A 27,148-nucleotide genomic window follows, 5' to 3' on the forward strand; every position below is an offset into this window, starting at 1 on the left:
TATCTCACCATTACACAGGAAATTGTAGCTGGAAACTGACTTTTGCAAACCCTAAAGCTAAAGTCCCCTCTTGAAACCAAACCCCATAGAGAAAATCTGTGTTTTTAGCTTGACGTTACGCAGGAGGTGCTGGTCTCCTGCTGGCTTTTTGGCGAGATTGTGTCACTTTAATGAGTCGGACAGAAGCATTTCAAACAGCAGACGTCAGAAAAATGACACATTTGAGGCAGCAGGGGGTCAACAAATCCAATCTGCTTTGATGTTAAATCGTACATTTTCTCTATGGACTTTGGTGCGGAGAGTGAGCAGTTTACAAAGCAGCGCAAACTCACAAACTCAGAAAAATAATAAACATATATTTTTTTTAAAAACTCACAAACTCAGGTTTTTAGTCAAAGGAGGTCATTTAATGTCAAAGATGTTACCGTAGACTTAAGAAGTCGGAGGTTTCGTGGGGCGAGAATTTTGTTAAAATTGCTCAAATTGCTGTTTCCTTGTATCGTATTATCCCAGAGAAGCGATAGTATTTCATACAACTGGCCTTAAAAACTGAACTTCATCACTCAAAGTCATTGGAAGCTCATACATTAACAATCGCAGCCTTGTAACCAGCGCCAGTGGTGACATTTCCGCTCTTGCATTCTGATGAGATGATACACCTCATATTATGTTCCTCTGTAATGCTCTGCGGATAAATTTAACCACAAAGGCATTTGGAGATTGCAGCTTCATAAGCTACATTTGCTAAGCTGTTTTGACTCGAGATACCATCAAATTTTATTTAATTGAAAAAACTTTATCGTCACCACGTGGAATGAAGTTGAAATTGAAATGAAATTTGCGTTTGCGACGCCCAGTAAAATCATTACACACGCACACGCACCCATTCACACGCATCTATTTGTAATAAATAGCACAGAAAATGTAATGTTCAGAGCTTTATTTATAAAGTAATGCACACAATGTCCCAGAGTTAGTGCATATGGTACAATCTTAGAAATAGGGGTTCCAAAAGGATTCTTCTGCAAGGGCTGAGGTTCTACATGGAACCGTTTGCTTCTGAAAAACCATTTCCCGAAGAAAGGGCTTTTCAAGGGTTCTTGGTTCCAGTAAGAACCATTTTGATCCAGAGAACCCTTTAAAACCCCTTTCCTGAATAAAGGCTTTTAAAAGGGTTCTTGGTGGAACCCTCCAAAAGGGTTCCAGGTGGAAAACTTTACAAATATGTTCTACCTGGAGCCAAAAAGGGTTCTCCGATGAGGACAAGCCGAAGAACCTTATATGGTTCTACTTAGCACTTTTATTTCTAAGAGTGTAGATCGTGGTTTGTCCTAAGATGCTATGATATGTATGTAGATTTCAGCTAAAAAACCTCCTAGTGTGTGACTGAGTGGATGGGTATGAATATGAAGCAGCTTTTCCATCTTTATCCGTCATGCTGTAGGCGAGTATGCTCAGCTTCGACTGAGGATCGGTTCCTTGGCCAGCGGGATCTACGAGGTTCCGATCACCATCACAGACTCCGGCAACCTCCCCATGTCCAACACGTCCTACCTGAGGGTCAAGGTTTGCCAGTGCGACCACCACGGAGACTGCGTGGACATGGAGCGATACATTGCCACGGGACTCGGGACTGGAGCCATCATAGCCATCCTCATCTGTATTATCAGCCTACTAGGTGAACCTCCACTCACACACACACACACACATACGCTCACTCATCACAATTCAAATCTTCGCCCTAAATTTAACCAGATGCTCAGAAATGAGATTCTGCCTCATTAGTTTTTGGTCCCTTTGAGGACGACTGATCCTGACAAGGTCAGTGTTTATGCCAGAAAAAAAGTCCTAAAGAGCGAACAAATAAAAGTACACTCACACACAGGTTTACACAGCTACTCTTGATAGGACGCTGCATTGGCGTCCATTCATTCAGACATCAATAACTGAAACCTTAACCCCAACCTTGACCGTGACCAGTGACTGACTAGCTGTAACTAGTAACAGTGACCTTTAGAGTTTAACACAGTTACTGCAATCCCAATTCAAAACACTGTAGTTTCTAAAGTTTCTTGAACACAGTCCATTTAGCCCAGTTAGCATCACAACCCAGCTGCAGGTGGAAAAATTGCGATAGTACGATGCTACCTCATTTAACCCAGCTAGCATTGTCATTCAGCTGTAGGCAGGAACTTTGCGAGTGCACACTGCTAACTCATTTTAGCCCAGCTAGCCTAGTCACCCAGCTGCGGGTGGAAACATTGCGAGGGCATGATGCTAGTCCATTTAGCCCAGTTAGCATCACTACCCAGCTGCAGATGGAAAAATTGTGATAGTACGATGCTGCCTCATTTAACCCAGCTAGCATTGTCACTCAGCTGTAGGCTGGAACTTTGCGAGTGCACAATGCTAACTAATTTTAGCCCAGCTAGCCTAGTCACCCAGCTGCGGGGGGAAACATTGCGAGGCCATGATGCTAGTCCATTTAACCCAGCTAGCGTTGTCACTCAGCTGTAGGTTGGAACTTTGCGAGTGCACACTGCTAACTCATTTTAGCCCAGCTAGCATTGTCACTCAGCTGCTGGTGGCAGAACTATTGCGAGGACACGATGCTCGCTCATGTAGCCCAGCTAGCATCATTACCCAGCTGCAGGAAGAAACATTTCCAGAGTACGATGCTACCTAATTTAGTCCAGCTAACATCGTCACCCAGTTGCGTACAGGAAGGTTGTAATCTCGCTGTTGTTACTCTCACCTCTCAGTCCTTGTGTCACAGCGTTTGGTTTGAAGATGCTAGCTGTGCTAGCTCATGTACAGAGGTCCACTCACAGCACATGTGCGTGTGAACAGTCATAATGAAATAATGGTGGTCTGGGACTTAATGTAGCAGACAATAAGAGCGTCAGCACAAAAGAAAAGAAAACTTTTTGCAGAAAATGATGAGTGTTCAGTTGAGCTACCACCCCCGACGTTTCTGTATCACATTTCTAAAACAGGAGCGAGCCATAAAGACGGTTGTCTCACTCATAAATGGTTTGGTCTGATGGATGTTTTTCCAAATCAAATCAACATGTTGATTAATTAGACAGTCAATCAAAGAGCACCGGCCAAAATGAATTTCTGAGAACAGACCCAGCGCTGCAGGCTCCAACCGAGCGCCGGCACTAACTTATCAGCGCGGCAAGTGACAGGCGCTATGATGGAGTCCAACAGTGGAAGCCAGAAGAGAAGAAACCAACCACAGCCATGAGCTGCACGGCTACGCTCTCTGTTCCCAACGCATATAACGCACATGCAGTCAATTACTTCAAATAATTAAGTACCGCTGAGTTTCAGAGAAGCATCGTAGGAAAAACTCCAGAGCTGCATGTTCCTTTAATGAGGGTTTTTTTTTTTTTTGTCAGTGTGTGAATTTTCAGGTCAGATTTTTTTTTTGGACGGTTGCTATGGCATCGCCAAGTGAAGCTCCGCATCAAATTTTAAAAAATCTGTCAAAAATAAGAGCTGTGCCTTTCCTTAGATAGCTCCCAAAAAGAAGACCTCACTTGAAGAGAGGTTTTTGCAGTTTCGGGCACGGCGGTTTAGCGGTTAGCGCTATTGCCTCGCAGCAAGAAGGTGCGGGGTGAGATGTCGTACGGGTGATCTCCCCTGTGTCTGCGTGGGTTTCCTCCCACCATCGACACTTATGTTAGACACACCGGGTCAGGGTTTGGTCCCATGTGGCGTCGCGGTCAGTCGCGGCGGCTCTGATCGACATCTGACCATCTTTTCACCACCGTCTCCAAGAAAACTGGCTTATTTTCTAACAGTTACACAGTTCTGAGCAGGATTATTATTCTACTGTAATAAATCCCGTTAGATTTCCTTCATGTTCAACGCTTAAAATAATACATTTAATGCCATTTTTGAAAGAAATCGAAAGGTTAAGGCAACCTTCCACGGAGTATATATATCACATTATATTGTGTGCCAATTCCGTTTAGTTTCCAAAAAAGGTTATAATAGTTCGGGATAAAAATAAAAATAATTAGTTTTTTAGAGTGGGTTTGCTAGCGAGTTTTTGATTATTTTAAATTTTGTTTTATTTTTTTGTAAGGTGCAAGATGCATGAAGATCATCATACGTTTTATGTGTCACAAAAACCCAGCAGTGGAACGATCTACATGAAAGTAGACTGAAGTTTGGATGCAGTTTGTGTGAAAGGTAAATATATATAAATATATATAAATATATATATATTTATATATATTTATATATATATATATTTATATATATATATATATATATATATATATTATATATATTAGGGCTGTCAATATATATATATATTTTTTTTAAAGCATTAACGCACTTTCTCACTTTCATTAGCGTCAGAATGCTAGCTGACGCTAATGCTAACTAGTAGAAGCGGTGCTTAAAAGGTGCTGATGAGGAAAATTCCTGCTGTGGGTTTAGTGCCAACCAGAGAAAACTATTTAACTTCTATACTTTATATTTTGTTTATAATGTGAGTTATTTACAGTGCAATGTATTTTTTTTTTTTTTAATTTTTAAGTTATTTACAGTATTTTATTTTTTCTATATATTTATATTGTCTTATAATGTGGGTTCTTTACAATGTAATGTTTATTTTTTACTAAGTTTGTATATGTTTTTTTTAAGTTATTTACAGTATTTTATTGTTCTTTACCTTTATATTTTCACATACTTTATTTATCTCTCCATTCCTACAACAATATAAAGAGAAAATTAGAATGTTTTACGAATAATTTACGAATGGTAATTAATTGTGATTAATCGTGATTAATCCACAGCTACCCTGTGATTAATCTGATTAAACATGTTGATCTTTTGACAGCCCTAATATATTTATATCTATATATGAATATTCCTCAATCTGAGGAAAAACATGAACCCAAACCAATAAACCCAATAAAAGCAGAGGTTTGTTGACTCACGTAGACGTAAACTCAACTCGACCCAATTAACGACATAACCAATTTTATGCTTAACAGAGCTTTATTTATCTCACGATGTCAACAAAAACAAATTGGAAACATTTTATTATGAATGAATGAATGAAAACTAATCACATGGTTTTTTATAAGCGTACAATTCAGTTTCAATTCGTCATCAGGGTTTTTTTTAAAAGCTCCAGTTTTTCTGTTTTTTCATTGTTTTTTGTTAACTATAATCTGGCCTCCCAGTTTTGATAGTACAATAACAATAAAGAGCCTTTTTTTCTTTCTTACTGGCTCCACCAGAGGTGTCCAAACTACGGCCCGCGGTCAGATGTTGTACGGCCCACAGATTCGGTTATATATTGCCAGGGATCGGCCTTGGACAAAAGAAATTCGCCCTTAGCTCAGTTGGTACGGAGTTCCAGTTCAATCCAACTTTATTTATATAAGTACTTTAAAGACAACAACAGCTGAACCCAGAGTTGTGGGTTTGAAACCCACCTGTCACAGCTATATGCACTCATCTCATATCCAGATGTGGAAAGAAAGGCAATTTTTATATTTTTATTTTTTTCCTCTTAGATTTGGTTTTTAAAAAAACAGTGCATTTTTATGTTTTTATGCTACTGTTAAAAAAAAAAAAAAAAAGGCTAAAAAGGAGCCTTGGTCCCCAGAAATGTTCGGACAAAATAGTCAATGTAATGCAATTTTATATACTTCCTACTGATTTATCACTGTGTATATATCACACACACACACACACCAGTGCCAGTTCTCTTTGGTTTCCATCACAGCAGCAGAGCAACATGCACATGAGATACTTTTTTTTTTTTTTTTTTTTTGCTTTCGGCTTCTCCTCTCTCTCGGGGCTCGCCACAGCGAGATGATCCACATATTTGATTTGGCAGATGTATTTTACACCAGATGCCCTTTTGTCCTGGTGCAACCGGCTGCCCATTTACGGACAGAGTGTCCAGTCAACATTGGAGAGGATTGGGCATACTGTACCTTGCTCAAGGGGCAACCACAGCAATAAAATTCAAACTGGCAACCCACAGTGAAAATTGTGAAAATTGCTTAGATTGGCGTTTTCCAAACTTCTCAAACTTTTTCTTTTGCGACCCATTTCCCCCCCGGATATAAATCATGACACGCGCAAATTTGCGCACGCGTCTATTTTTACACACCCACAGCTGACAAGTTAATCCAAAGTTAATTCATGCATTTTACTGAATAAGTCACAATTTGGTGACCTAAAAATATCTATATCCGTGACACACATCTTGTGTGTGAATGACTGACTTAGATGTCGCTCCACAGCGGCACAGGAGGAACACGCAGAGACGAGCGCCGACAAAGAACGTGCACCGTCATTTTAGAACAAAGCACTCGGCAGAAGGCGGCAGGCCCCGCTTTACAGCCGCAGAACAACAAACGACACTCTCGTCATTGATTATTCATCCACCGGTTCCCACTTCCAGTCACTGACAATTGGTCGCCAAAGTTTTTTTTGCAGGAAATGCCCGTCGTTAACCAACACTGGTAATCAGACGTGATGCAACGCGCCGACCGCGGTGCATCAGCGCAGTTTCATCACTGCAGTCAGAGAGGAATGAATGTATAAAACAGGAGTGGAGCGTGAGCGAGAGATGAAAAAGGACGGTTTGCAAATGCAGAAGTTGTTGTTGTTGTTGTTGTTGTTGTTGTAGAAGACTTGCTCAGACTCTCTGTCCTACGTTTGTTCAGTGCTGGTGCTCCTGTTTGTGATGTGGATGAAGAGGAGGGATAAGGAGCGTCAGGCCAAGCAGCTCCTCATCGACCCGGAGGACGACGTCCGGGACAACATCCTCAAATACGACGAGGAGGGAGGTGGAGAGGAAGACCAGGTACACACACACACACACACACAGTATTGTTCTCTGTGGTGACCGTTTTTGCTGACCACAGGTTAACTTTTTTGATTAGATTTGTGTTGATTTTCCTCTGATTAGCTTCTATGGACGTGGTTCTCAGACTGTGGTGCATGTTCACTACCGTTTAAAAGTTTGGGGTCACTTTGAAATGTATTTTAAAGGTGCATTATGTAATAAATCTAAATCAACTGGCCGTAAAATCCTCCTAATATGTCACAGAGACTCAGGAATAATGTTCATATAACAAACTGAACTCACCAACAACAACAGTACAGACGAACTATTTGCATTAAAAAAAAATATTTTGCAGACTGCAAATCATGTTTATGTTTTAAAATCATGTTTTGGCATGTGGCGCCACCTACCGCCGTCTACCAATCATTGCTGTCAGTAGAGTCTCAGCTGCCGAGCGACCACGGGTTGCCAGTTACGTCAGAAAACGAAACCTAAAAGACCGCGGAATTTTGAATTTGAATGTAGTAACCATTTTTGGCCACACACTTACATATGGCACCTTTAAATGAATCAGAAATACACTCAGATTACCAGGGGTCTCAAACTCGTGGTCCGCGGGCCATATGCGGCCCACAGGTCGATGTCCTGCGGCCGTATACATATTTTGAAATTAATCTATTCCACAATGAATTATATATAAGCATGTCTAGTGTTTTATTTACAATTGCCTATGTGTATATTATCTTTATTTCTGTCTGTTTTTGTTATTTACAGATTCATTTTGCGTCACAGATGTTCAGGGGGTTTTTTTTGTCTTAAACTATGTATCAAAACAAACACTTTTATGGTGCGCAATGTCAGCCTAAATATCTGTAATTGCAACATCACAATGGATTAACGAGATATCATTTTAATTTCTAATCACTCAACCATTCATTTTTCCCGAATTGTTGGACTTTTTTCACTTGACATGGCCCCTCCTGACCAGACTAGACTAGACTAGGCCCCCAGGTCACTTTGAGTTTGAGGCCCCTGCTCTATACGTTATTGTTAATGTGGTAAACAACTATTCTAGCTGCATACGTCTGTATGATTTTTAATGGAATATGTACATATATGTGTATAGAGGCCCATTTCCAGTGTTCTAATGGTACATTGTGTTTGCTAATGACGTTAGAAGGCTATTGGATGATTAGAAAACCCTTCTGCAAAGATGTTGGCACAGCTGAAAACAGTTTTGCTGGTTCTTTAACGAAAGCAAAGATTATTATTATTCTGAATAAAAATCATTATTTCTAATCTTGTCAATGCTACATGCTGGGACCATGTAGTCGAAAAGCAGCACATGTAAGTAATATGGTGATAATGGTGTTACTTCAAGAGCTCGATATTTAATAACAATATTTTCTAACAGTTTTGAGCACCACTGGTCTGTGCCGTCATGGTTGCATCTTCAGTGTGTTTATTAGCATGCGCTGTTCGAGTCCTGTGTCCGGCGCAGCTTCACATTTCCGCATCTCCACACGCCCACACAGGTCCGTTCATTACTAAACCAGGCCGTGCGTCAGTCTTATGTTCCATCGTTCCACAATACCAGCGATGTGATTTCCGTCCAGGAGTTGTCTCCCTCATTGTCTCGTCGTGTGCAGAGTTTGGCTACCAGCAGACCCGCTTGCATTAATCTCGAGCACATTTCCATGGTTACCGTCTCCTTTTGTCGTCTCTTTTGACCAAAAAAAGAATAGCAACGCCATTAACTGGACTGTCAAGTGCAATGGTTAAAGAAAGGAAGAAAAACAGCAGCAGCGCGTGGAGTCGGTGCATAAAAGAACTGAAAGGGAGGAGACCTGGAGTCACAGGTGGAACCGAGGCATTGAAGCTATGAAGAGAACCTTCAGTTTCAAAGCTGGTGGAAGTTAAAGCTGCAGTACGTAACTGCTGCTGCTGTTATTGTTGTTGTTGTTCATGTTATTCTGACTATGTTTGGTCCTTGACAACAGAAACATAATTTATGTGCTGCATTCCTCATTTGAAAAAGTTGTCTGTCGAGCAAAACTATCAAACCCGATTGAGGGAGCGTTTCTGTGTATACACCAGCAGTGCAGCAGGCGGGTGGAGCCTCCCTGACCTGTTTTTCAATGTTTTACCCAAACACTACCATTCAAAAGTTTGGGGTCACTTAGAAATGTCCCTATTTTGGAAGGAATGGCACTTTTCTTTCAGTGAATATAATGTTTAATTAATCAGAAATGACTATTCTAGCTGCAAACGTCAGTTTTTAATGGAATATGTACATTATATATTACATATACATATATAATTATTGTATATATATAAATTATGGCATGCCATTCAGGAAATTAATCTTTTAATATATTGAATGAAACTTTGAATATATGGAGTGAAGCTTGAATATAGTCAAGTTTCATTCAATATATTCAGAGTTTCATTCCATATATTCAATGTTTCGTGAAATATTCAAAGTTTCATTCCATATATTCAAGTTTCATTCCATATATTCAAGGTTTCATTTAATATATTCAAGTTTCATTCAATATATTCAAGTTTCATTCAATATATTCAGAGTTTCATTCCATATATTCAAGCTTCATTCCATATATTTAAGGTTTCATTCAATATATTCAAAGTTTCATTCCATATATTCAAGTTTCATTCAATATGTTCAAGTTTCATTCTATATATTCAAGGTTTCATTCAATATATTCAAGTTTCATTCAATATATTCAAGTTTCATTCAATATATTCAAGGCTTCATTCCATATATTCAAGTTTCATTACATATATTCAAGGTTTCATTCAATATATTCAGAGTTTCATTCAATATATTCTAGTTTCACTCCATATCTTCAAAATGTTCAAAGGTTCATTCAATATATTAAAAGTTTCATTCCATATCTTCAAAGAATAATTTCCTGAACAGCATGCCTATATATATATATATATATATAAGCAAAATTATTATGTGGAATAAAAATCATTATTTCTAATCTTGTCAATGTCTTGACTATATTTAATATATATTTTGCAACTCTTTTGGTGAATAAAAGTGTGACTTTTAATGGAAAACACAACAATAATTGCATAGGTGACCCTTAACTTTTGAACAGTAGTGTATATCAGTATTGGCATCAATAATCGGCCCAAGAACGTGTGTGATATCGGCAAATGGTCCAATATTGTTAATCTCTAGAACTGTTTATGCCGTCAAACTGCTGAATGTTTTAGCAGAATTCACTTCGTAAATCTTTCACTTCCTCTTTGTGTTTTCAGTCATGCACCAATCTGGTAACTGTAAAAAAAAAATGCCAGGCATGAGTCATTCTACCCACAGGTCCCCTCTATACAGTACTGTATAACTGCATATGATCTTATCATACAACATTGTGTGCGATAAAGTGTGAGCAACTTGCATCGAATATCAGACAGTGACAGAGCTTGTGTCGTCCATCAGCACCGCTCTCCTCGTTCACTTTAGAATTGCAGCAAGCTTTACGACTAGAGTTTATTCCATTTCCTTCCAACGTGAACGGAAACCACAAGAAAACGAAATTTGAGGGACAGGCGACCATTAAGATAATGTGATGTCGGCCCAATGGAATGATTTACTCATCTACTGGTTTAGAGAAAACAACATGTGTGTCTTTAATGGAGAATGGTACGGAGCCTCCGAAGTGACATGAGAAAAAAAAAAATTGACAAAAAAAAAAAATTGACCAATTTTTTTTTTTAAATCTCGAATTTCCCCAAAAAATGTCAAAAAATGTTTTTAAAAAATGTGAAAAAAAATAATAATGTTTTTTTGGGAAACTCGAGATCTCGACTTTGAAACTTGAGATTTAAAAAAAAAAAAGTCTTTTTTTGTCATGTCACTTCGGGGGCTCCGTAGAATGGAGACGTGGGTTTGTTTGTTTGTTTTTTGCTGCCATTTTGCTTATTTAAGGAGAGGCAAACATGGAGCTTCAGGGCAGAGAGAACTTTGTGCAGAGACGTCATGCATTTCAAACAAAGCTCACACACGTTTCTGTGCTGATCTATGGTGCAGGCGAACAAAATGCCCCGAACCTCAGGCCTGGGAATCACAGAGGTGGCACCGGGGATTTATTGAACTCTTAAAAGAGTGAACGTGGTCCAGCGTTTGGCTGGTGCTGGACGTACAGATGTTCCTGCAGAAGCCAGTTCATTTTGAGCAATTTCATAAAGGAGAAAACGAGCAATAACTGAATCATTTTGCCCATTTTTAAATGTCATACAGTTGTAATAACAACAGTAATGTCACAAATTATGATGTGTTGGTTAATATAACATTATTGGCCAAACTGTTGTTCCTAGTTGAATGAAAGTTTAATAAATAAAATTAAATGAAATTGTACATAAATGGGACTGCATTTCTTGAAAATAAAGGATAATATTTGCAGTTTTTGTGCATTTTGTTCATCAAAAATAGGTCGAGTGCATGGAATGTTCATCGTATTTGTATTTAATCATCAAGGATACGTACTATTCAGCTCACTCTCTCTCCTTTGTTGAACAAACTCTTTATTTTTACAAATGTGGTATTTGGTAATTAGATTGATTAGATTAGATTAGATACTTGTTGGAACCATGGTCAACATGGTCTGTTTTCTGGATAGAATAGTCATTCTCAAAGGTGTGAGAGTACTGCATAGTGCGTATCCTTGATGAATGAATTAATATGATGAATCCACCCCCTACCTTTGAAAGAAAGTCTTTTTTTTCCCCAAAAAAATGCAGTCCCATTTATGTATTATTGCATTATCGGCTGCAGCTATTACATTTTCAAAGGATTTTTCTTTCTTCCTTTTTTTTTAATGCCAGGCGACTAACGTCATAAATTGTGACGTTATTGGCAAAATGTTATTACAATATTGGCTCAAAAACTTGATTACATTATTGGCAAGTTATTACCTTACAGGCTTTATTACATAAAAAATGGCCACGCTGATTACGTTATTGGTTTGCTCAAGAAAAAAAGTTTCAAACACTTAACAAAGAACGTGAATTTGTTCATAATTAAAAAATGAATTTTCACAACAATTAAAAGTGTTTGGTATCTGTTTCTAGATGCAGTATTTTATCTCATTTGACCCACATCATTAAAGGTGCATTATGTAATAATCTAAAGCAATTGGCCATAAAATCCTCCTAACATGTCACAGAGACTCAGGAATAATGTTCATATAACAAACTGAACTTACCAACAACAACAGTACAGCCACAATATTTGCATATAAAAAATATTTTGCAGACTGCAAATCATGTTTATGTTTTGAAATCATGTTTTGGCATGTGGCGCCACCTACCGCCGTCTACCAATCATTGCAGTCAGTAGAGTCTCATCTGCCGAGCAACCACGGGTTGCCAGTTACATCAGAAAACGAAACCTAAAAGACCTCGGTATTTTGAATTTGAATGTAGTTACCGTTTTTGGCCACATTCTTACATATGGCACCTTTAAATAGTATGAAATACAGTATGTGTGGTAATGCAGAACAGGGTCACAAAATTAACTCAATCAAAGAAATGACAACTAATTACGTGCTAATGGGGAAACATCAGCATTCAGATAATCCAAAAACTACAACTTGTGAAGCATAAGTGTGATTAATGCGCCGTAATGGGCCAAAATGTGCATAAATACTGGCGTATTTCACTAAACAGAATCCTTAAGTACACGAGGACTGACAAAATGTCTCTTCTGGGAATTCTAAGTACAAGAAAGACACGTAATTTCCTTTTTGGCCGCGCGGTAGTTGCAGGGCTCTTAGCTGCTCTTCAGCGCCAAGAGTTTCTATTGGTTTGCCCATTATTGTGAACAAAGTCCAAGGTCAGTCCACAGCAGGCTGCGATTGTGCTGAAAGCGGCCCTGCTTTAGTCCATTTCCATGGAGACCAGAGAGCATGAAAACGGTTGCTGAATGGTAACTGAAGTGACTCAGACACCAGTCAACATGAACTAATCTGAGGCCGTGACACTCACTTCCCTTTCTGCCTCTGCCGATGTTTGTGCGAGTAAAGGTGAAACGCAGTCTTTCTCGGTACTGATGCTAATTAGATAGCTTAAGCGTCCCCCCCCCCCCCTGAGGACAGAGGCTGCAGGAGACATGGTTGACGCTTGCATCAGACCTCCGTTAGCCCATATGAGTCATTGGAATTCTCACTAAATCAACTCTTCAATACAGGGAGTAAGCACAGAGATAGTGATGGGTCTATTTACTTAAAGTGAATTGTTCCGTGTCCCCGATAAAGACCGGCGCTTTCATCAATCAACGAGGTTCATTATGAGCTGCTGCTGCTGCTGCTTTTTTTGTGTGTGTTTCACAGCCGGTGACATGCGGCGCACCTGACATTAGAGAGAATACATTATTAGCATACGCTAATAAACCCGCCCGTCACGTCGCAAAGTTCAAGCCGGCGATTAATTCTCCGCCTTTAGACTTTAATTTAAAACAGATTATCTCTGTGTTCGGAACTGGATTCGTGTCTCGGAACGATGTGTCCATGTCTCAGCGCGTTATGATCTACAGCGTCATCGCGACCCAAAATTAGCGCCTTTAATAAGACAGAATCGTACATGTAATGCAGTAAATAGAAAAGCCAATAATTGGAGTGATTGCTGAAGTTGCCTCGAGGCGTTTGTTTGCCTCTGAGAGTCACGCTTCACTTCAGTTATCATCACGCAAAACAACATCGTGTTGTTTAATAAGCAACGTAATATGTGCTTCTCACTAATGAATGAGTGAAACTGTTAAAAAATGGTTTCAATGGTGTGTGGAGGGTGAATTCAATCGTGGTGGCACAGCAGTGGATATTTCTGTACCGCATGTCAGACAGCAGCGAGGGGCGAACTGGCTGCTGTTTCACATTTTTGCTCAGTAAATTCTTGATGACATTCCGTTTTAATGACACACTGCAGACACTTCCTGTCCTGGCCCTGCTCACATTAAAGCGCCAGTTTGAGATGTTTCCAGGTTAAACTCGTCTGATTGCTCTGCGGTGAAGTCATAGGAGTAGAAGAAGAATGTAGCCTGAGAATTTAGCCTCCTAAAGTACAGGGAGAGTATTCTTTTCCCAGGTTGGACATGTTGTCTGAAGGGTGGGGAAACCTTCCAATAACTTAGTTATAAACTGTATCAATCTTGGTCATCAAATGTTGAGGTTGGGGTGTTTCTTCAAGGGTTTCTTTTCAAATTTGGCAGAAATGTTCCACATGGACTCATGAATGAACTGCTTGGACTTGGATGGACAACATTCAATGGTCAAGATCAGAAGTTTAGCCATTTCTGAGTATGCTTTCCGAGGTTAGACATGTTCTCCATCCATTCGTCCAAATGTTATGAACATGATATCTCAAGAACCTCTTGAGGGAAACCTACAAACAACTTAGTAATAAACCGTATCAAGCATGGTCATCAAATTGTGAGGTTGCAGTGACCTCACAGACCTTTTTCATGTATCAGTACCTTTGAAAATGGTTTCTTTTCAAATCTGGCAAAAATGTTCCACATGGATGAACTGCTTTGATTTGGATGGACAACATGCGATGGTTGAGATCAGAAGTTTAGTCATTTTTGAGTATATTTTCTGAGGTTAGACCTTCCAGCAACTTAGTAATAAACCGTATCAATCTTGGTCATCACATTTTGCGAGGTTGGAGTGACTCGGTGCTTTTGCTAAATCTGTCTCTAGAGTTTATTTTCAAATTTGACAGAAATGTTCCATATGAATGGTTGTTTGTCTCTATATGTGGCCCTGCGATGGACTGGCCAACTGTCCAGGGTGTACCCCGCCTATCGTCCTATTTGGCAGAAATGTTCCACATGGACTCGTGGATGAACTGCTGAGAAGTGTAGTCATTTCTGAGTATTCTTTCCCAGGTTTGAGATATTGTCGATGCGTCCATCCAAATTGTATGAACATGATATCTCAAGAATTTCTTTAGGATCCTTCCAACAGCTTAGTAATGAATGTATCAGTTGTGGTCATCAGATTTTGAGGTTTGAGTAAACTCACAAAACTGTTTGATAAAAACCACTTCAAGAGTATGTTTTCAGATGTTTGGCAGAAATGTTCTACATGACCTCAGGAATGAACTGTTTAGATTTGGATGGACAACATTCAATGGTCAAGATCTGAAGTCAAGTATCCTTTCCCAGGCTGGAGATATTAGATGATGATAGATGACCGTTTCTCTCTGACCCTAAGATCGATCACCAGTTCTGCCTCAATGTTTATACTTTTATGCCCACCTCTGGACTGTCCATCCATCCATTGAAATTTTGTGAACATGATATCACAAGAATGTCTTTCAAAGACTTACCAATGAACTGATTCAAACTCAGTCATCAAATGGTGAGGTTAGCGTGACCTTGCATATCTTTTTCTTGTTGTGTTAGTTGGTTGGCAATAAAAAAAAATTGCCTTGAGATAATTATTTTTTTTCACATTTGGCAGGAATGTTCCTCATGGACTCAGGGATTCAGATATGAATGGAATAAGTTCAATGGTCAAAACCAAGCAGTCCTCGAAAAACCTGTTGATTGGTGATTCAGTGGAGGATGCTGGAAATGACGTCCTCACTTGGTTCTGAATGCGATTTTGTAAAAAAACAGGCTGGTTGAAAGGTTTATTGCTGCTTGGAAAAGTTACATCCCTCAAAGTTACGTCGGATGGAACTGCCTGAGGGAGTAATCTGAGCTTCACTATCTTGCCTCTTGTCTTTGAGATGCTGGAGAACTTGCTTCTCAAAGCTCTTCATCAGAATGGAGCTGGAAGCCCCAGATAAACCGTTGTTGAGACCAGACCCTGAAGACTGTATTGGTGCAGATGGCAACACTTGTGAGACTAATCTCTTAGAAATGTCAGTAATAACATCAGCTAAGTGATTGGCACCTGTTTTTAGAAGCCATTGTTGGATGTTGGACATTATCTGCTTCTGCAGTTTTACTCGCTCGCGATCAACAGAATTCATCTCACGTCTGCCGTGGACACGGGCAGCAGGTCTTCTGCTGAGGTTTTATTGAGGAGATCAAATCTAACATAAAGTTTATTAAGGCTCATCTGGCAACGCGTGGCCTCGCACATTGTGCGGGCACTCCTGTCCTGCTTCCGTCGCACGTGATGTTGCCGATCACCTGTCACGAACCCTTAGCGTTGCTGTTGTTGAACTCTCGCTCCGGTCTCTCCTGATTTCTCAGCTTTCACTCTTGCTTTTCCAGTGTTGTGTGGCAAAGGTTTGTGGATTTACATGTCTGTCTCACTTGCCTTCCAGTTGGGTCACATCATTGTATTATGTGAATTCCGTGGTTGGCGGTGTTTCCTGGGAGTCAAATCGTAGATTTTCGAATGGATGTTACTGTAAAAGCCCCGTGTGAATGTGTGCTTTTTGTGTCTTTAGGACTATGATCTGAGTCAGCTGCAGCAGCCCGATGCCCTGGAGCCAGAGTGTGTCAAAGTGGGGATCAGACGTCTGGATGAGAGGCCCCTCCATCATGACCACCAGTACCCTGTCCGCTCTGCTGCACCGCACCCAGGGGACATCGGAGACTTCATCCATGAGGTATTACAACACACTAGACGCCGGAATTCACATGTTTACTTTTAGCAACTTAAGCGCGTACTACATCATGTTTCTGTTCATTGTCAGTGCTTGTGTCTAAATCTGCAAAGGGCGCAAGCGTCCAGAGATTCATTTTCTGGTGAAGGACGTCTGGTGAACTTCTCAGCAAACGGGAAGCGATGAATCAACACGAGTGAAACAGGAACTGTTTGAGGGCAGCGTGTGCGAGCACTGTCTCCAGAAAAAGATTCCGCCGGTGTTAGATCTTTTTTTGCTTTTCTGAACACTTTGGTTTAAAGCATCAAAGACGTGAGCAGGATGTGTGCAGTTTACCTCATCGTCTTACAGGATTTAGGGATGTTGAAGTTCAGACGCTTCTTCAAACAGCTGCTGCTCATAGCTCACAGCAGAGCTGCCAGTACGGAAACCCGTCCACTGTAACTTTCAAAGACTTTGAAGACTGCTACTTAAAACAGAATGCAGAGCCTATATTTAAACAGGGAAATCTTACATTGGCATCATCATGCAAAAGGATGCAACTTGGAAATGTTCTTCAGGTCTACGCTCAGTTGTACCTTGCCCCCGATATAAAAGAATATCACTATCACTGATCTAACATGGATATGTGGTTAGCAGGAGACATCAACACAGAGAAAACAGTGCCGGGGTAGTTCTTAATGAGCTTTTGCTAATGGTCAGGATTAGCTGGCCTCAGACGTGGCCACAGCTTGGATAACTAATTAGCGGTAAAGCCATTGAGTTTAAGTAATCTCACAGACCGGCTGCAGAACATCCACACCTCCTGAAAGCCTTGGAAACTGCTCCATTTTCTTTAATATATGCAAAGAAGCTGACATTTGTTGGGATTATTTGCTTTGACAGACAATGCGGTTGGAATAGCTTTTCTAAAAGTAAGTGTGGCAGTGCTTTGCATTCACTGCAGACAGTTGGACCATGACTGGTAACACTCAGTCAGGAGGATAATGTGCGTAACGGGGTGATTATTTCCAGAGTTCACTCCTAAAGTGTACGAGCTAAAAATGCTGGTAGCGTTTTTCAGAAAGTTTCTTAAACGTAAGCTGCAGCCGCGTGACTAACGTGGTCGTCACCGCCGCGAGGTGCAGCTGTAATTGACACGTGTGATTTTCATTCACTGCTGTTGGTTTTTTAAGGTTTTAGGGGACATAAAGCGTGGATGGCAGGTGTTAAAAGGATGGTGTTTTGTCAAGTAGTGGGGATGTGTGAGGCACTTGTGCAGAGTCAGTGTGTTGCACACGGACAGCGCTGCTTGTTTTGGAGAGGGAGATGGACGGAAGAGAAGTGGACGTGTCTCTGCATTGTTTTGATTTGAACAAGGACAAAAGGCAAACAACGATCCAGCCACTGTAATGCACCAGTGTGCTCTTGGTGCCCGTCCCAAAGCACGGATAAATAGCGAGTGTTGACGTAAAATCCATGCCAGATCAAAAATGCGGATATATCCACTGTGGCAGCTCCCCTAATCGGGAGCAAGTGAGAGAAAAGAAAAAGACTGTGCTGTCACACACACACAACCCTGTTCTTGGGCACAGTGTTTTCTCAACATATTGCCGCTCAGTTAAAGTGCTTGCAAAGCAAATGTAGAGTTTCTCCTCTTTGCGTGTTGTAGATGTTGATGATGAAAATAGAGGCTTAGAACTGTGGCGTAAAGATCATTTAATGTCTAAAATATGGCAAATAGCGATCAAACTTAAACATCATTTCTTAATGAAACGCTGTAATGATATAAAAACCCTAATTAAGCTCCAACCTGCTCCTACACGAGCTGAGATGTCCTTGTCCCAAAAAACACACTGTTTTTGAAATTCCTAAAGATGAGGAAGTGAAGTTGGGAAGAAGTGCAGACTCCTGCTGTGAGGCTGCAGTACCACTGATAGATTTAGAGGGCGATAGAGAGCAGGATCAGCTTTTTTGTCTGTTAGCGTGTCCAAAATGTTAATGAAAATGTTTTGTTTGAAGAGGATGTTTGATAACGGAGCGTTTAGATTAATATTCTGCTCACAAAACCTGGCGTTCCACCCCTTTGGTCCCCACTAGGACGTATGTCCCCTACATGTGAGTGTGTTTTCTGCACGGCGGAAGTGTGATGTCTTTGTCCCAAAAAACACTTTGTTTTTGAAATTCCTAAAGATGAGGAAGTGAAGTCTCCTTCAGTGCAGACTCCTGGTGTGAGGCTGCAGTACCACTGATAGATTTAGAGGGCGACAGAGAGCAGGACTAGCTTTTTTGTTTGTTAACGTGTCCAAAATGTTAATGAAAAGGTTTTTTTTTAAGAGGACGCTTGTTAACGGAGCGTTTAGATTAATATTCTGGGTACAAAACCTGGCGTTCTGCCGCTTTGGTCCCCACTTAGACGTATGTCCCCTACATGTGAGTGTGTTTTCTGCACGACCCCCAGTGTTTGAGAGCAGTAAATCGTGTTCCACGTCTCCCGTCGTCTCCCTCTCCAGACGGGCGGCATATTGAGCCGCGTCGTCTTCTGTATGTGACACACACACACACACACACACCCACACACACACACACGGCGACTCTGCAGAAGCACCTGAAACACTCTTAACTTCAACGAATCTCCTTTAAACGTCGCAGATGCAGAGCCTGTCTTTTGTCTCATAGGTGAATGGTGTGCGCGTGCATGCGTGCGCGTGCATGTGTGTGTATGAAGACGTCTTATTTCTTTTTCGCTCCTCCCTCCCGGAAGCCGTATTCACTCTCTCGTGGATTAACACGACTCTGCGAGCGAACAGACAGATTTAATGAGACAGAAATCTTCTGTCAACAGCGATAAGTGACACCGTGTCATGTCGTGCGTGAGGAACAATCGATGTCGATGCATGTTTGCTCCCCCCCCCCCCCTCCCCTACATACACTACCTGCTCCCAATATCCTGTGTCTTTTTGTTTGGGATGCTGATGATAAAGACATCTGCCAAGCACAGCTCTGAATAATGAGCAGGGGCTATCAGACATTGCGAGCCGATCTAGACGGCTTAATCCGGGCAGACATGACAAGCCGCTGCTTCTCTCGCCCCCCCCCCCCCCCGCCTCCTTCTCCCTCTCTCTCTCTCTGCATTAATTCTCTCTCCTCCCACCGCGAGTGTCGACGTAGCGAGAGAGCGTCTTCAGTCAGACGTGGCCCATAAAATGTTCACACGGCTTATCAGATTTACCGCTCTCATCTCAACACTTCCGAGCAGAATCGCCGCCCCATGTTCCGGACTGTTAGATAGAGGGGGGGGGGGGTATTTTCGGTGCACGGCGTGGAAAAAAAAATAAAAATAAATGTGGACAGGAAGCATGTATGTGTGGGAGAGAGCGAGGTGTGTTTAAGTAAAGGCTGCGCCTGAATAATCTGCTGAATCTCCCTTCCTAGAGATAGAGGCGGCATCTGTCAGACGTGACCCAAATCCTCCCCTCTTGTCCATTCCGCCATAATCCCTCCTTTCCTCTGACTCGTCGCGCACTCCCTACTGTCCATCTCCACCACTGCACACACAGGTTTGCATAGCTATTCTTCTTAGGACACGGCATTCAGACTAACTAACTGAACTTTTTCGAACCACAACTCAAATCTTAGCTCCAAACGTCCTCTAAGCCTCATTGGGACCAGGTTTTACTTACTCTCACATTAGCGATAACTACTACTCGTCTAATCCTAACCGTATACACACGAAATAAAAGTGCTAAGTAGAACCATATAAGGTTCTTCGGCTAAAGGTTCCACCTGGAGCCCTTTTTGAGGGTTCCACCAAGAACCCTTTTAAAACCCTTTATTCAGGAAAGGGGTTTTAGAGGGTTCTCTGGATCAAAATGGTTCTTACTGGAACCATTAGTGTTACCAAGAACCCTTGAAAAACCTTTTCTTTGGGAAAGGGTTTTTCAGAAGCAAATGGTTCCAGGTAGAACCTCAGTTCTTGTAGAAGAACCTTTTTGGAACCCTTATTTCTTTCCTTTAATTGACCTTAAAATTTAATAATTTCAATGATGGGGACTTCTTTTTGGCCCCATAATGTGGGATCAGCAAGTAAATGTGGAAAACATCAACGTTCATTAGGCGAAATTGCTTTAAAACGTCTTAAAAATCCACGTTTTCTGCCTTAAACTAACAATAATGTGGAAGTTTAATCAGCAGACAAATTTTTAGAATTACTTCTTCTTCTTCTTCTTTGAGCCTCACATATGCAAGTAGTTATTTGACGGACATTTACTCTGACCTAAATCTGTGTACACCAGTGGTCAGCAACTGGTGTAAACAGATGTAGGTCCCCACAACATGGCTAATATGTGTAACACACACACACACACACATTTCTGTGTTGGATAATCTGGGGATGATTTATGATAAGCACATTGACATTTGATGAATCCCACTTATCTACGAAGAATTTTCCCCTTCCTTTCAAACATTTAGAACAGCCCCAAAAACAGACATTTTTATGTGGGAGTCGGCTCATTAAAATTCCACCAAACGCTGACAAAGAGGGAAGTTTTTATTCCGACGTGTGTGTGTGCGTGTGTGTGCGTGAGTGACCGTAAAAGGTTAAAGGATTACATCTGCTGCAGTGACGTGGAGTGAGCACGTCTGACTCCATGACCTGAAGTCGACCTTTCTTAAGTAAACACATCAGAGACGCCCTTAATACGACAGATATTCAGGCTGAGCCTTTTACGGCGTAACGAACGCTATCAGTGTGGTAAATGTAGGGTTTTTATAGCATATACTGTAACTACACTCTTAGAAATAAAAGTGCTAAGTAGAACCATATAAGGTTCTTTGGCTTGTCCTCATAGGAGAACCCTTTTTGGCTCCAGGTAGAATCTTTTTTAAAGGTTCTACCTGGAACCCTTTTGGAGGGTTCCAGCAAGAACCCTTTTAAAACCCTTTATTCAGGAAAAGGGGTTTTAAAGGGTTCTCTGGATCAAAATGGTTCTTACTGGAACCATTAGTGTTACCAAGAACCCTTGAAAAACCCTTTCTTTGGGGAAAGGGTTTTTCAGAAGCAAATGGTTCCAGGTAGAACCTCAGCCCTTGTGGAACCCTTATTTCTAAGGATACATATATGTATATATATATATATATGTATATATATATATATATATATACATATATGTATATATTTATACACATATATATATATATATTTATATATATTTATACACATATATATATATATATATATATATATATATACACACACACATATACATGTGGGTTGAATAAAAGGATATTTTAAAAGTGTGTGATAAACTGTTAGGAACCAGATTCTCAGCCTTTTTTTAAGAAGCTAATAACCTATTTTTACTTGTGTTATATATATATATATATGTGTTATATATATATATATATATATAACTTTTGCTTTGAAATGTCACCATGAATATATATACATATATATATGTATATATATATATATACTCCCAAGGCTCTGTGAGAGCAGTAGCATCACCTCAGCAAACCTTCATATGTTATAAAGACCAAAGAACCACCTGGAAGTTATCATCAGAGTGTTTTTTTAAGCGTATCACAAACACAAAAACCAAAAAGCGTGCCGAGAACTGACTCGAGTTCATTTTCCATTTCCATTTCATGCCTTTGTGTGAAAACACGGCTCCGTGGCTGCGACACAACCAAAACAACAACTGGGAAACAAAGCTGGGGGTTGAATTGTTTTGTTTACTGTAGATTCATCATTTTCAGCCGCTGTCGTGGGAGACGTTGTGCCACACAGACCTGCCTTCAGCCGCCGGGTTGATGAAATGTTTGCAGGGACTGTGTAATCCCAGTGTACAAGCACAGGTGAAGAGAGTGTCTCAGCAGTTCTAACCAGCAGACTGAACTGACACCACTGGCTCTTCTTCATGTCATGTGTGACAACTTACACTTGTGAACCAGGTCTTTAAGTATTCAGAAAGAACAAGGAAACAAACACAAGCCGGGGGTCACGCCGGGGTCGCCGTGATGGAGCTGCAGCATCGGCCATCAAACCCCCGACATTAGCTCCTTTAATGAGGAAGCATTTGGCCGTAATGGGCAGGAACAACTTGCACTCTATGGAGAGTATTTACGATACAGTTTCCATAGAAACATGACTTTCACGTTATTACTTTCAGTGCAATACTGCAGTCTGGCTCTAGAGTCTTGTAACCTCCTCAACCTACAACGCTGGACTCTTGCTTCATCGTGAGTGCGTGGGTTGCTGCTAAGTCTCTGGAGCATCGGCGATGCGGCGTCCGTTTTAATGAGGTGAGCGCTGACGGCGCTTCTTAGCATACGCGTCGTATAATTCGCCGTGGGTTTGGATGTTTTGCTCATGCAATTTTATGCACTTTTTCTGCCAACATTGCACACACACACACACACACACACACACTCTTTTGTAAGGATTCGTAATATTACTCCTGTGCCTCAGCGGTGACTGATAAGTGAGCGCCAACAGTAGATTACCATGTCAATATCTAATCTTAAATCTATCGCAATGGAAGAGGAAACACGGTTAACCCATTAGGGCCTGAAACGCCTGGAAAAAAAATCCCCGTCAAACCGATGGGTGATTTTTTCCCCCAATATTCTTTAATCTCAGAATTCAGATTATTTTTCATCTGTATTCTTTAATCTCAGAATTAAGATTATTTTTCCTCAGTATTCTTTAATCTCAGAATTTTGTTTATTTTTCCTCAGTATTCTTTAATCTCAGAATTTAGTTTATTTTTCCTCTGTATTCTTTAATCTCAGAATTCAGATTATTTTTCCTCAGTATTCTTTAATCTCAGAATTTTGTTTATTTTTCCTCTGTATTCTTTAATCTCAGAATTCAGATTATTTTTCCTCAGTATTCTTTAATCTCAGAATGTTGTTTATTTTTCCTCAGTATTCTTTAATATCAGAATTCAGATTATTTTTCCTCAGTATTCTTTAATCTCAGAATTCAGAATATTTTTCCCCAGTATTTTTTAATCTCAGAATTCAGATTATTTTTCCACAGTATTCTTTAATCTCAGAATTCAGATTATTTTTCCTCAGTATTCTTTAATCTCAGAATTTTGTTTATTTTTCCTGTGTATTCTTTAATCTCAGAATTCACATCATTTTTCCTCAGTGTTCTTTAATCTCAGAATTCAGATTATTTTTCCTCAGTATTCTTTAATCTCAGAATGTTGTTTATTTTTCCTCAGTATTCTTTAATATCAGAATTCAGATTATTTTTCCTCAGTATTCTTTAATCTCAGAATTCAGAATATTTTTCCCCAGTATTTTTTAATCTCAGAATTCAGATTATTTTTCCACAGTATTCTTTAATCTCAGAATTCAGATTATTTTTCCTCAGTATTCTTTAATCTCAGAATTTTGTTTATTTTGCCTCTGTATTCTTTAATCTCAGAATTCAGATTATTTTTCCTCTGTATTCTTGAATCTCAGAATTCAGATTATTTTTCCTCAGTATTCTTTAATCTCAGAATTCAGATAATTTTTCCTCTGTATTCTTTAATCTCAGAATTCAGATTATTTTTCCTCAGTATTCTTTAATCTCAGAATTCAGATTATTTTTCCTCAGTATTCTTTAATCTCAGAATTTTGTTTATTTTTCCTCAGTATTCTTTAATATCAGAATTCAGATCATTTTTCCTCAGTGTTCTTTAATCTCAGAATTCAGATTATTTTTCCCCAGTATTTTTTAATCTCAGAATTCAGATTATTTTTCCTCTGTATTCTTTAATCTCAGAATTCAGATTATTTTTCCTCAGTATTTTTTACTCTCAGAATTCAGATTATTTTTCCTCAGTATTTTTTACTCTCAGAATTCAGATTATTTTTCCTCTGTATTCTTTAATCTCAGAAATCTGTTTTTTGTTGGTTTTTTATGTTTTTTTATTTTCTTACATATTCACATCCTGTGATCTATTTCTCAATCTCTGTGGATTAAAAGTCCTCAGTGACCTTTTTAAAGCTTGAAACACAAAATGGTGCCTTTCATATTTCCAGAGACTTTTCCTGCCAACATGGCAGAATAAACAAACCGAGTCACATGACGTCCAGAGTTAATGTTACTGTCGTCTTCAAACATAATTATGTCGTAACCATAATTCAGCGCGTTCAAAGTTATCAGCGATTACGTCATCGAAGACGACAAAACTCCTCAAAATCACTGCCCTCAGAAATCTCTTCGCTGTCAAAGTCCTCCAGAAATTTCAAAACAATGTCACGAGGAACCCGTATTACCCCCTGAAAATTGACATATCCGCTTTCCGGGCCTCTATGGTAGAATTACGCAGCCGCGCTCCCGGCTCTAATGGTAGAAATGCGGCGATGCTTCCCCGGCGTCAATGGGTTAAAATAAGAAATGTTGTTTTTCTCACGTTTCCATCGGGTTCACGGAGTTAACTTCCAAATCGTTGTGTGCGTGTTTTCAAATTAGAGGTCAACTCGTTTTTAAAAGGCTGATATAACAGCAATTGTTTGATGCCAATTAATTGGCTCGTCCCCACAGGAGGAAAAGAAATCAATTAATTGAATTGTTTAATTAGGTGCTTTTTTTTTTTTTCGTTTGCTGGATGAGTTTGATGGATAGTTTGAGTGGATTTATTCAACATATTCAACTAAAAGATAACTTTTTTTGAAGTTGTGTCTTGTTTCATGGCCTCTTCAACTCAACAGTTGTATACTAATTATTCATTGTCAGGAGGAATTCTCATACATAAACGTGCAAAAATAGCCACCGAGCCATCATTTGTGCTTAAGTTGCATCTGCCATCCACACCGATGTCACGATGTTTTCAAGACTTAAAAGCGACTTTGGACAGACCTTCGAAAAACAACACACACATTCACCTCCTGGTTTGTTCTCATGGACCAAAACAAGACTCTTGTTAGCAGCTGTTTCAGTTTTAGCTCGCCGTTGGTCGCACAGTAAACAGAAATCCTTGCTCTTGCTGTTTCTCATCAGTACACTCTTAGAAATAAGGGTTCCAAAAGGGTCTTTCTACAAGGGCTGAGGTTCTACCTGGAACCATTTGCTTCTGAAAAACCCTTTGCCCGAAGAGAGGGTTTTTAAAAGCGTTCTAGGTGGAACCTTTATAAAAAGGTTCTACCTGGAGCCAAAAAGGGTTCTCCTATGAGGACAAGCCAAAGATCTTTTATTTGGTTCTACCAAGCACTTTTATTGCTAAGAGTGTAGAACAGGGGTTCTCAAAGTTTTGATACCTGAGGGCCAATTTAGGAACCCAACATTGGACTGAGGGCCGCCAAAGGAAAAATATATAATGTCACTTAAGCGTTAATATAATAACTTATAATTTACTGGGTAATTACCCAGTATTTTGGCCATTGTTCTAACCTTCTAATTACAGGTTAATACCAAGTAACACATTTCTGTTACGGTATATTTACTGGGTAAATAGTTACTAATTGGGGACTGTAGCTACCTGCTTATTACCAGCTTATTACCCAATAATACAGTAAAATTCACCATATAGAAACCAGGTAAATACTCAGTATTTTTGTTTACACTTATTGGTCTGTATCCAGTAATGTCCAATAAACATTTAACAAGCTTAGTCGCTCCTGGATTAAAACTATCAACTGTAATTCATTGCGGGCCGCCAGAAATGTTTCTGCGGGCCGCCATTGGCCCCCGGGCCGCACTTTGAGAACCAATGGTGTAGAACATTCTGAAACCAATCGAACAAATGCCTATAAGAGAATCTGCTCCCTGTGACGTCACCTTGTCTACGTTCTCTATCGTTTCAGGGCCTGAAGGCGGCCGACAACGACCCCACCGCTCCGCCGTACGACTCCCTGCTGGTGTTTGACTACGAAGGCAGCGGCTCCACCGCCGGCTCCCTCAGCTCCCTGCACTCCGCCTCCAGCTACGGAGACCAGGACTACGACTACCTCGGCGACTGGGGGCCTCGCTTCCGGAAGCTAGCCGACCTGTACGGAGGAGGGGACGATTAACGCGTTTCGACCCCCACACACACACACACCCCACACCCCGCCCGCCCCACGACCGACAAAAAACAACCACCCTCCCCACCCTGTGCTCTGCGGCTCAGGTGTGGGGGCGGGGTGGTGAAGATAAATGAAGGGTTTTTTTTGGATCAGCACTTGGGTATTAACCGCAGGGACAGCTTGTAAAGAGACTCGCTGCCTCTCGAAGGACAGTCGATGACACTTGGGACCATGTTGACTCCCGGGCCTGGCAAAGGCCCTCGTCGTCGTCAGCGCAGGACACCTTCAAGCTAATTATCGTTATTGTCCGAGCATTAGGTTCCTGAGCATAAAAAACACACGTGAGCAGCCAGAACGAGGAGCGCTCAGAGGGAATGTTGTCTCTCGCGATGACGAAAGAGCCGAACGCTACGGACGCTCGTTTTTACACTTGAATCTCACAGTACAGGAGCACTGGGGTCAAATGTGCCTTTTTGTACATTCTTTCGATTGTCTTCGGTCTTGAATTCTCTCCGTGTTGCTTTAAAGCTCCCGCTGTTCCCGCGACGGCACGTGGAGGAGCGCTTTCCTTTTTGTATTATTTTAGTTTCGCCACGATAACGAGTGCATGTGTGCGTTTGGGTCCCACCTCATTACCTGTATGTGTGCGAGTGTGAGTGTGTGTGAGTCATTTCCACGGAGACACACTGGATGGACGCTCTGTAGGGCAATGTCTACTATAAGACATAAGACGTTTTG

General features: G+C 40.5%; 1 protein-coding gene across 1 annotated transcript in view; it reads left to right on the top strand.

Annotated features, from left to right (window-relative positions):
* LOC310926209 (cadherin-2-like) overlaps positions 1 to 26,416 on the top strand; it is a gene marked incomplete at both ends in the record, with an annotated part of 136,919 nt that extends 110,503 nt beyond the window's left edge. Inside the window, 4 exons of the mRNA XM_083888308.1 lie at positions 1,445 to 1,678; positions 6,708 to 6,847; positions 16,265 to 16,426; positions 26,210 to 26,416. Coding sequence (XP_083744434.1) covers positions 1,445 to 1,678; positions 6,708 to 6,847; positions 16,265 to 16,426; positions 26,210 to 26,416 — 743 coding nt within the window. The remainder of the gene's footprint in view (positions 1 to 1,444; positions 1,679 to 6,707; positions 6,848 to 16,264; positions 16,427 to 26,209) is intronic.
* Positions 26,417 to 27,148: the final 732 nt, after the last annotated feature.

Source organism: Microchirus variegatus (genome assembly GCF_963457635.1).
Source record: "Microchirus variegatus genome assembly, chromosome: 4".
In the NCBI taxonomy this organism is placed as follows: domain Eukaryota; kingdom Metazoa; phylum Chordata; class Actinopteri; order Pleuronectiformes; family Soleidae; genus Microchirus; species Microchirus variegatus.